The 11,978-nt window shown below is 40.8% G+C and overlaps 1 protein-coding gene across 4 annotated transcripts; it reads right to left on the bottom strand.

Moving 5' to 3' along the window:
• Positions 1-65: 65 nt before the first annotated feature.
• ISOC2 (isochorismatase domain containing 2) lies at positions 66-9,387 on the bottom strand. Of its 4 annotated transcripts, none has more exons than XM_039334988.1 (6): positions 9,235-9,387; positions 6,450-6,588; positions 4,755-4,967; positions 1,917-1,987; positions 1,700-1,817; positions 66-872 (listed from the first exon to the last, which is right to left on the bottom strand). In XM_039334988.1, exons 2-6 carry the CDS (start codon positions 6,579-6,581, stop codon positions 792-794), a joined length of 615 nt encoding a protein of 204 aa, XP_039190922.1. In that variant the 5' UTR covers positions 6,582-6,588; positions 9,235-9,387; the 3' UTR covers positions 66-791. The 4 variants fall into 4 exon arrangements, with proteins under 4 accessions (XP_039190922.1, XP_039190923.1, XP_039190924.1 ...); XM_039334989.1 differs by lacking the exon at positions 9,235-9,387 and adding an exon at positions 9,184-9,232; XM_039334990.1 differs by lacking the exon at positions 9,235-9,387 and adding an exon at positions 9,179-9,229.
• Between the last annotated feature and the right edge of the window lie 2,591 nt (positions 9,388-11,978).

The raw sequence follows: 11,978 nt of genomic DNA, 5'->3' as shown, positions 1-11,978 counted from the left end.
TTTCCTGTGCACAGCTACTTATCTTTCTGTCAATAGAAGTAAACTGGACTCACATCAGACTTGAATCACGTTTAGATTACATTTTATGTGAACTCAGTTAAATGCAGTTAACTAAAACCGCGTCAAAACTGTAGTTTATTCAAAAAAGCAACAAGCATTACGTATGAACCCATCATCTGCTTACTTTCCCACTTGTTTCCTAAATCTGCACTAAAATGTAAAACCCAAAGGTGCTTTTTCAAAAGGAAACTGGACTTGGTTTTTCCTTGAAGACATTTCGCTTCTCATCAAGATTGTTCGGCAGCCAAAACTGAAGCTTCTTGGATGAGAAGCGAAACATCTTCGAAGAAAAACCAAGTCCAGTTCCCTTTTGAAAAAGCATCTTTGGGACAACCATGACCTGGATGACTGAGAATCTCCATAAAGTGTAAACAATTCCAGATATTATTTATACACCCTCACAAGAGAACTGTCACAGTAAAATGTGCAAATTAAATATATATTTGTACACACAGAGTCACATTATGAGCTGAGGAGGCAGAACTGATGTTTCTTAATAGAAAAAGACCAGGTCAAAATGTTACCAGTATCGTCTTTCAACCATAACTATAGAATAACTATAGAAAGATCACGGGTCTGATGCAGCTTTTCAGCTAGGTTTATAATTCGTCATCTTCCTCTTTAAAGTCAACTTGAAGAATCTTGATTTTGCTTCTTCCCATTCAGAAGGACATCAGATGAAATGGCTGAAGGTGCTTTAAAAGAAGATTATCATCCTTGGAGCAGCTAAGCTAACTGAAAAGGGGATTTGGCACTTTTATGAGGGGCAGAAGGCCACTGTCAGGGGCAGGATCCATAATCAATTTCTGAATCTGAAAAAGAAAGAGGAGGAGACAACAGCTGGAGAATCATCCAGAAACTATCCGACCTGCTTTCTTTAAAGGCAGCAGAAATTCATAAGATTCACAAACATGGATTTCCTCAGAGGTCTGGCCAGAGGTTCTCACCAAAACTTTAATGTTCATTGTGGCTGAAGGGATATACTATTAATTTAAAATAAGTCTGATAGTTTCAGTCCTAGTGCTATCCAGTGGCCTAATCGTCTATTGAAAGATGAGTATAGTTCTTATTTTCTCCAAAAATGTGCTCCCAGGCAAAGGTTGGTTTAATTCTGCCAGACCACATTTCCTTGGGCAGAGACATAGAACTGGTTTGTTCAGATTCAGATTTGCTTTGATCAGGTGGCCTCATTTGGTCAACCATATTGCCTTACAGCTAAATAGAGATGAGAGCCTAGAGTGGCCCTATAGCAGGGCTTCTCTAGGAATTCTGGTAACAAGTTACAACATTCTCCTCCTTTATGCCCGTGACCAAATGAGGAGATAAGACACAATAGAGTAACGTACGAGAAGGATATGTTCTCCTCCCATTATCAGCTCATGATATTGCTGATCCCGATCAAGAAACTATGGGTTTTGTAGTTTTATTGTCTTATCAAAAAAGAAACATGCTTACTTCTATAAAGGTGGCTGGGATACCACCAAAGGTGGTTGTTTCTGACATCAGTGGGACTGTTTCACACTGAGCTGATTAAATCCCACTGCTTCACCAGGGGTCATTTATAGAGCGGCACTGGCCAAATGAAGCAGGTGAATGAAGCTGGCAACTTGGATATGTGCAAAGAAATTTAGAGAATTACCTCTCGGAAACGCGGGTGAGCTGCATCCCGGACAAGCTGCAGGATAAGTCCCTCGCTAGTGGTAAGGAAGGCCCCGCTCTGACGCAGTCTGGAAAGAGCTATGATCCTGTCCATCTGGCTAAGAAAGGGAGACAGAAAGAAAAGTACCCAATAAAAGATATGAAGAAAATAGAAGGGGTGATGTTGGACTCTTCTCCCCATCTGTCCCACTGATCACCTGCGGGAAGAGCAAGCATCCACCACGATGTGAACGTCCAGACCTCGCTCCATGACATCCAAGGCAGTACTCTGGATCCCCCCAAAAAAGAAAAAAGAAAAATCAAAAGAAAACGCCTTCAGTTTCTATGAGAGAGCAATCATTCCTGTGGTGGCACTCTTCAGAACTTTGCCACTCCCAGGGTTTTGCAACTCTTTCAGTTCTTCAACCATCTCCCAGCAGGTCCTCTGGGTGAAGAAATGTGGAGATGTTTAGTACCAACATGTGTTGTGGAGATGCCTATGCTGGGTCCTCATTCCCACCATGAATACACCCACTGGTGGTAAGCTGGCTACCTGCATATAAAGTGCTGCTTCTCCTTTAATTCATAGGAGCAAATTAGCTTCATGCCTAGTTCTAAATTCTATACTAGGTAGACTTAATAACTACAATTCAGACCAGAATTTCCATTGCTAAGCAAGACAGTTGTTAACTGAGTTGAACCTATTTTATTTTTGTCATGCTTTTAAGTGAATTACTGCAGTTATTAAGTGAATCACATAGTTGTTAAGCAAATCTGGTTTTCCCCATTGACTTTGCTTATCAGAAGCCATCTGGGAAGGATGCAAGGACCAGCTATAAATCACTGTTTTCAATACTGTTGTAACTACGAATGGTTGCTGAACTAATGGTTGTAAGTCGAGGACTACCTGTACATTATTTGGGCCCCCCTTTTTTAGCTTGAGAAAAAAAAGAAGTGCTTTGTTTTACCTCCTCCCAGGCTCCTCAGAATTTGAAACTATTTGCCAGGCCAGCTACATCAATTAAAGATTCAAAGATAGGAAGAAATGGATACCTTCCCAATTTTACTCTGGCACTTAAATGCTGGTTTCAAACAACACATGCAAGCATAGTTTACTTAGCCATGGTGTGCTGAATAAATTAGCATGTTGGGTGAATCTAGCCACATGCGTCAAAACCAAAGAAGTCATATTACATGGCTGAGTATACTCATGAGATCAAAATATGGTTTGTTTTTAAGTGAACAAAAACCTATGAAAAAAAACAACCAAGCTCAAAGAACACCAAGAACCTAATAGTGCATTCCTGAGCTATGTATTTTCTCTTCTGTTGGTTTATCTACAGGTAGTCCTTGACTTAGGACCACAATTGGGACTGGCACTTTCGCTGCTGAAGAAGTCATTAAATGAGGTATGCTCAATTTCACAATGTTTTGCCATGGCTGTTAAGCAAATCACTGCAGTTATTAAGTGAATCCGGCTCCCCCCTTGACTTTGTCAGAAGCTGGCTGGGAAGTTCAAAAATGGTGATCACATGACCCTAGGACATCAGAACTGTCATAAATACATGCTGACTCCAAGCACCCAAATTTTGATCACGTTACTGCAAGGAGAGCGCAATAGGTAAAACTGCAAGGACCAGTTGCAAGTCACTTTTTTCAGCACTGTTGTAACTTTGAATGGTCATTAAATGAATGGTTGTAAGTTGACAACAACCTATACATTGTATGAACCCAGATAGGATAGCTTATAAGCATGGGTTGCAGTTTACTCCTTTGGTGAATCCAGCAGCAATAATTAATTCAGTAAACTTGATTTAGCATGTTCTATAAAAAAAGCTACTGGCTTATTTGAACAAGGGTGATATTCCTGGTCTCTGTTGTTGTTGTTAATTGCGAAGTCGTGTCTGACCCATCGCGTCCCCATGGACAACGTTCCTCCAGACCTTCCTGTTCTCTACCATCTTCTGGAGTCCATTTAAGTTCACACCTACTGCTTCAGTGACTCCATCCAGCCATCTCATTCTCTGTCGTCCCCTTCTTCTATTGCCCTCAATCTTTCCCAGCATTAGGCCCTTCTCCAGTGAGTCCTTCCTTCTCATTAGGTGGCCAAAGTATTTGAGTTTCAATTTCAGGATCTGGCCTTCTAAAGAGCAGTGGGGGTTGATCTCCTCTAGGACTGACTGGTTTGAATGCCTTGCAGTCCAAGGGACTCGCAGGAGTCTTCTCCAGCACCATAGTTCAAAGGCCTCAATTCTTTGGCGCTCAGCCTTTCTTATGGTCCAACTTTCACAGCCATACATTGCAACTGGGAAAACCATGGCCTGGACTATACACACTTTTGTTGGCAGGGTGATGTCTCTGCTTTTTTGTATGCTGTCTAGATTTGCCATAGCTTTCCTCCCCAGGAGCAAGTGTCTTTTAATTTCTTGGCTGCAGTCCCCATCTGAGGTGATCTTGGAGCCCAGAAAAATAAAATCTGTCACTATCCTGGTCTCTATAAATCTTCTATTTATTGGTCAGTTAAGCTTCTAACCCACTTTTTCCTCCAGGAATACAATGTGATTTAGATAGGAATCTCTCTTCCTTTTAACTGTACAATAGCCCTTTGCAGCCGGGTCCACAGGAGGTGGGGAACAATGATTAAAGCCATGTCCTGGGGCAGAGTTTGAAGCATGATCCTTTATCTCTTATTTTTGACAAGAGGAGCAAGTTCCTGCAGATTCCCAGGACCTTGTAAAGAATAATGACCTAGTGAAACTAGTTCAAACCCTTGAAAGCTGAAGGTGGTTTAAACCTGAACCTCCCATGTTTTACTTCAAGACCTTAACCACCGTATATACATATGCAGCACAAATAGGAGGGGAGCTGAGTTTACTGCCTTTCTGCTGAACATTGATGAAACCAAGCTCAGAGAGCATCAAGAACCTCACAGTTCAACTATGAGCTACAAATACCCTCTTCGGTTGGTACACTGATAAAAGCTGCATAGGTAGCCTGTCTACCCTGGTATCAGTTCTTCTGCCTTACCCCCAAAAGCCAGTTTCCTGATCTCATACCATGATGCAAGCCTGTGTCTCGATCCCACAGAGAAGTACGGATTTCAAGTTGGGAACAGATTCCATCTCTTTTTCCACCTCTGGGATAAGCATGCTGAAGCACGTTTTGGTGTATTTGGGCAATTTTTCAGCTCCCAGCTCCGGTACTGTTGGACCCAAACCTTTGGGGTATTGCTCGGTGACCACAGTGCGGATTTCAAGAGCTTCAGCAACCTGGCGGGAGACAGAACAAGGCCTTGGGGATGGGTAGGGTGAAAACAAGCTGGACTCCCAAATTGGATAGAGAGGTGAGCTTTTCAGATGCTGATTTTATGCTGACCCCTGGTGTCCATCTAAGAAATTGCATAAGACACCTTAGCTTTGCCTTAACGGCCCATGTTTTATGAAGGCCCTCTAATACGGTGGTTCTCAACCTTTTTAATGCCGCGACCCCCAACTGGTCGTAAGTCAAGGACTACTCAATCGGTAATAAGTCGAGGACTACTCAACTGGTGCAGCACCGTTTGCAGAATGGGACTTTTGGCGGGCTCAGCAGGGCAGAGACAGCCTGGACAATTCCTATTGGCTTTTGAAAGCCAATAGAATTAGACTCTATTCAAGAGAGTCTATTCTATTGGCTTTCAAAAGCCAATAGAATAAAAGGGAGTAGCACAGCTAAGGAAAAGGGGGGAAAAATGGCGGACTGCGTTGTTTGGCGACCCCCGTGAAATGGTCGTTCAACCCCAAATGGGGTCCCGACCCACAGGTTGAGAACCACTGCTCTAATCTAATTTGTGTAGTGGCAATGCAGAAGACCACTGTTATTTTGAGGAGTTTGGTGACATATTTTGATTTCTCTTTCACATTAAGAAAAGTCTAGAAATTTAGAGCTCATTCTGAGCTAGCCTCTTGTTTTTTATTCCTGTTTCCTAGATTTTCACATAGCTTTACTCACAGTGAAAGTCTCAGGCTTTTCATTCCCATCCCAGAGTCATGTGCCATCAGTCAAGATCAGCAGGCCCTCTTGCAATCTCCTGACCATAGCAGGGCCATGAAGTCATGTTACCAGGCATTGATAAAAATCTGAGGGGGAGGGAGTGTTTGTTGTTTGCTGGGAACTTCAGCCTGAAGCCTAGCACCAGGTACCATGGAAATTGGCCCCCATTGGGACATCTCTGCTGTCATTATTAAGGAGCTCCTGGCAGCTTATAAGAAATTTGGGTATTATCTTGCTTGGTATATATGTGTTTTATGTTATGCTTTTACATCTGTTTGCTTGAGTTAATAACAGAGCTTAAAATCTCTATATTTGTTGGATTGTTCATTGTCTTCTGGATCCCAAAGAACCAATTGCCTAGGCACCTGATCACACCCCTGACACTTGGCAAAAACAATATGTTGTGATGCCTGGTTTTGCTAACACTGACAGCAAATGCTAAACATTCTTGCTAAACAGCCCTCAAGACAGTCACTAAAATTTGGGCAATACCTACTTCAGGATTATGGACTAGATTCAGTCTTGGAGGAACCTGCTGGGTAACATCCCTAACAACTAAAGCCTGGCCTCCTTGTGACACCTATATGAATTCTGGAACCCATTATTTAGAATCTTGAATTTAGTGAAATAAGTAATTTCTTTCCCTATCCTTTCATATCTCTTTCTCTCCTGTCTCTAGATCATGTCAAACTTCTTTGTCCTTACCCTCCAGTGTTTACCTTCAGCATCCGAGCTGCCACAGACACAATCTGAGGGAAGTAGCTGATGTTGGGGCGGAATTTCTCTTGCATGTCACACAGGAACAAGATGCTTGATTTGGGAACCACTTTTCCAAGCCGTGCCAGGGACATTTCCAAGCTGAGACCAGATTAAAATATTAGAAGATCCTGAAAGTTTCCTTTTAAATATATTTTTCTTGTTTTAAAGCACTACAATTTATTTTGATAACTTCAACAAAGACTATACGTACTGTATATGTAAAGAGTTGTGTACAAAATGGGTTAGATCCAAATGTAGTGGTACAAAATCAACTGAACTCTGATATTTACATGTTATTGTAAGAATTATATTGAGTATTATATTTATTTATTCATTCACCATATATTCACTAGCAACTCAAGATGTTGGTTACTACCTTTAAAGCCCTGTATGGCATGGGCCTTGAGGAATCATTTATTTGAGGAACCATCTCACCCCAATAGGACTGGCCCATCCAACCTGCGCTGACAGAAGAGGCCTCTTGTGGTCCCTATCAGTCAAGGAATTTCAATTGGCAGAGTCGAAGAGAGGGCCTTCTCTGCTGTGGCTCCTGCCTTTTGGAACATCTTACTTCCTGAGGTGAGATCAGCTCCCACCATCCTGACCTTCCGTAAGGGCCCGATTGTGATTCCATTTCTATCATTTTAGAAATGTTTATCTTTTATATTTTTAATGCTTTTAATGCTGTAAGCCTCCCAGAGCTGCCTTGAAATGAAATGGGACAATACATCTAATAAAAAATATTTTTAGGCTGCTGAACTCCAAAATAATTCTTGCCAGCTTCACAGTGATTACAGGTTGTCCTTGACTTACCACAATTCGCTTAGTGACTTGTTTGAAGTTACAACGGCATTGAAAAAATGACCATTTTCACACATTGCAGCATCCTGATGGTCACATAATTTACATTCAGATGTTTGACAACTGACTCATATTTGTGACAGTTGCACTGTCCCGGGATCATATGACTATCTTTTGCAAGCTTCTGACAAGCAAAGTCAATGGGAAAACCAGATTCACTTAACAACTGTGTTACTAATTGAACAACTGCAGTGATTCACTTAACAAACGTGGCAAGAAAAGTCATAAAATGGGACAAAACTCACTTAAAAATTTCTCACTTGGCAACATAAATTTTGGGCTCAGTAAGTTGAAGACTACCTTATTAGCTCAAATCAACCTAGAATAGGATTAAAAGTTCCTCACCTGACAGTTATAGATCATAAGCAGCCTCACTGGTCCAGTATGGATTGGTAAATAATTTTTTTAAATTTCCCAGTCTAGTGCTGAGAGAGAGAATAATTTGCCCAAAGTCACTGGGCAGTTTCTGTGCTTAAAGGAAGATTAGAACTGGTTCTCCTCACTCCTAGTTCAGCACCTGAACTACTCCATCACACTGATTCTCATGTAAATATCTCATAATTTGGACTTCAGTTCCCATAATTGCTCCATTTCAGATTTTCTGAAGTTTTCCATATTTTTGCTAATGCATGTTAACAGACGAATGAAGGTAAATAAACATGTCCCAGGAAAATGTTGCAGGATCCAATCTGGGTTGGTCATCAGGACCAAAGATTATGTCTTCTGAGCACCCAGATTGTCATTTTTTTTTACTGTGGGTACAATGGCACACATTAAAAATGAAATTTAGTTGCCTGCTCTCAAAGCGTACACATACATAACACACATTTAAATGTACTATAAACAACATATGTATAGACCTACACCCTTACACATAAGTAACATATAAATATTAATCACTGTCCAGCTTGAATACATAATGGAAGGAGGAAGCTTTAGAGTTCACAAGGTTAATACTGTATGGAACAAAACTGTGACTGAATCTGGATGTTCTGCTTCGGATACCATGGAGCCTCCTCCCAGAAGGTAGCAAGGAAAACAGGTTGTGAAGAGGATGTGTAGTGTCCCAGACAATCTTGCAGACCTTGCTCAAGCAACGCTTATATGCTACCTGGCATTACATTGTCAATTGTTTTATATATTCTATCCATGAGTTTTTTTGGTAAAAATACAGGAATGGTTTAACTCTGCCTTTTCCTGTGCAGTATAAATTGCTGCCTTTGCCATTATCACTAAAGTGATAATCTGTTTCCAGCATCTTCCTATATTGCTGCTGCCCAACATACAGTAAACACCTGCTTGTTTTAGTGGACAGCTGGAATAACCTTCACACTTTGAGTGATCCAGTTGGGAATAGATACACTTGGCATATACTCCCCCTGTTCTTCGTTCATTCCTCCCAGGAATATCCCTTCTTCATTCCCTCCACCAAATATGAGGCAGAACAACAGGACTTGGGGGGGGGGGTTGAGAGATCTAAAACCCAAAGTTAGAGATAAATCATGATTGAGAAGATTTATCTTTGTATCTGCTAAGTGTTGACAACAACTTGGTAGCACATAATCATAAAAAAATCAGAACTCGCTTATTTCTTCTTCTGGGAACTGAAAACCCGACTAGAATTTAACTATAGTACTTAAATAGGATCCCCTCCCCCTCTCAATGTGCTTAATAAGGCTGCAACAAAAGAACCAAGAAACAGCTGATAGTTCTCTCCGCAGTCCATTCAGGCTGCAACACACCATCCACAGTCACCAATGCAAAGCGCCTGTCCCAAAGGGCCCGAGCCTTCCAGTTTCTCAAGTCGGTTAGATGCCATGTAAATTATCTTACTTTGCTCAGACCCTCCTAAAGATTTCAGCCACGACTTCACGGGACACTCACCTTTGCAGGCGCTCTAGGGCCACTGCGAACTGCTAGCCAATCAAAAGCGGAATCTCTCACCACCACCAGCCACGCCTCCAGAACAGCCACTGGCCGAGGATCTGACTCTTGATGAACAGTAATCCTTTCCTTTCGGCCAATGGCGTCGTTTCTTCGGGGTTCCACGCGCAGCCGTGTGGAGACACCGCGTTCTAAAGTCCTCTTATCAGGAAGTCAAGGAAAACTGAGCTGATTGGCGGCGCACGTGAAGGAATATGCAGTACAATACATGCGTGTGTGTTCGTGTATGAGTGTATAGACAGGCAGACAGACTACAATACAACACAACACAATACAATACAATTATACAAGGCTGGCTATACAGTAGTTAATTTAAATATTCTTGATGTGCTGCCTTTAAGAAGTGAGGAACACTCATCTAGTACCATCTGTCTGGGAGTAAGTCACATTGATCTCAGTTTCTGAATGGAAACCCACTCCCAGTGAGTGTATATGGCCATAGATTATGTGGAATCTGTATGTTAGATCATCCAAATAACTGCCTTCCTTTCACCTGTTCTGGGCAAACTGTCAGTGCAAAAGCAATCATCTTCACCTATCTTGTGGATAGGAGAGAAAAGCAAGAAGGTAATTATAGTGAAGGCATGGGGGGGGGGGGATACAGTAATAGACAAACAATAGGGAGCAACTTGCCTAAATTTTCTCCTCTGAGATTTTGGACAAGAATACCAGCAAATGTATGTGACTTTGGTCAGATACACTTCAATTCTTAGGTCGAGCTAGTGGGAGATTTGTATGCCCTCCTAAGGTCCTAAACTAAATCTGGGATATAAATAAGTTTAGTTCAAAATAACTAAAGTTGCCCTCTAATGAAGCTGATTACTACTTATTTGTTCACAACTTTGTAAGAGAGCTCACTCAATGAAATGAAAAGAGACTAAATATTTATAAACAGCAATAACATGAGTCAAGTATGAATGACAAAAATGGTAGGCGTTCTTAAGAACATTAGTGCAGCCTTTCTGCATCAGGGTAAGGGCCATTTTAGTCCAACATTTTGTTTCTTACAAAGGGCAACCAGCGCCTCATTCAAGCGTCTCTCTCAAATATTTCCAGTTGACATATATATTATGTGCTGTGTGAAGTAGTTATTTCATATATTCTAAATCTCCCAGTTTTATTGGGTTAAGAATTTTCTCTGTCCACTTTATCGCACCAAACATGATTTTGTATAGTTTGTGTCCTTCAGTTGCCTTCTTCTAAGCCAGGCATGTCAAACTCGTGATGTCACGTGACGTATTGCGATGTCGCACGACATATCGTGTCTTTTTCCCTATTGCTGGCAATGGGATGGGCGCAGTTTCAGTGTGACGCATCCGGCCCATGGGCCGGCAGTTTGACATACCTGTTCTAAGCTAAGGAGTGAGACCCACATGTTCTGATGATGATCATGTGCCATCAAGTCAGTATTAACTTCTAGAGACTGTGTAGATAATTTTTCTTCAAGACAATCTATCCCCAACCTTGTCTTCCAATGGTGCACGAACTACCACTAATGAAGTCCATCCACTTTGCTGCTGGTTCTATCCTATTTTTTTCCTATTATAGATCCATTTTCAGATGTTGAAATCCAGATATGGGCATACAATAGATTTATAATAAGGGCATTACAATTTTTGCAGTCTCTTTCTTAGTGATTTCATGTGTGGAATGTGCTTTTTTTTCACAGCTGCTAGACACTGAGCTAACAGCTTCATTGAGTTATTTGGTATGATCCAGCATCTTTTTCCTCAGTGGTTACAGATCGTCTCCATCACTGTGATGTGCTGATAGAAGAGGTTGTTCCAACAAATGCTTCACGTCACCCTTACTTAAACTACTTTGCCCTCTGATAATTATCATTCACAAATTTGGTCAGCTCACTGCTTACCCTTGTCAACATAATTTGTGTCTCAATAAAAAAGCATCAGGCCTTCCACTGAGAAAATTGTCCCTTTAGTTTTACTATTTGTTGGTCCCTTGCCGTAAAAGAACAGATCCTTTTTTTTCATAACTGGTATGTTTATTCAAGAGCCTTTCTAAAGGTATGTATGAAAGTTTTTTAAATCCAAGAATAGAGGGATCTTTTTGGTACATCTGCATTAAATAACTTTATTAGTCATTTATATATTAATTGTTCTAAAGTATTCTGCTGAATCTAAGCTAAGATTATACCTTACAGTGCAGATTTTTTTGTTTGTATTTGATATTAGCTGACCTTTTTTTCTAATAGTATTCTGTCTCTAGCCAAACAATAATGCAAAGCTTACCTACAATAAATCAAAAAATTTTCAAGGATTAAGAATGTGGATTGACACACCACTCCAGAATGGATCTCTGGGCTGGTAGATTAAGAAAAGATTCTTAAGTCGGCTTAGTCAAATGTCTCAAGTATCCATTGTCCTCTGAGCAGTTTCAGAAATAAACTGGAGGCCCCAAGGGATGATAGCAAAGATACTTTACTGAAGTGCTAAAAATCATGCAACCTTTTGTGAAAATACAGTAATCTTATGAATGTGAATTAGTAAGATCTTTATTCTAAGCAATCAATATAATGATATAAATATAGTTTCACCACAGGCCTTTGGTATCAATATATTTTTGCCTGTTTCAGAATGGGAAGGCTACTAATATAGTTTTTGGGAGCAGCATTGAGGGAACATTTTATTGCCTTCATCTAATCTACATCATCTTCCTGAGCATTT

This window comes from Crotalus tigris, unplaced genomic scaffold (assembly GCF_016545835.1).
Source record: "Crotalus tigris isolate CLP2741 ecotype Arizona unplaced genomic scaffold, ASM1654583v1 scf7180000017639.5415321, whole genome shotgun sequence".
Taxonomy (NCBI): domain Eukaryota; kingdom Metazoa; phylum Chordata; class Lepidosauria; order Squamata; family Viperidae; genus Crotalus; species Crotalus tigris.
This window is presented reverse-complemented; position numbering and strand designations above follow the sequence as displayed.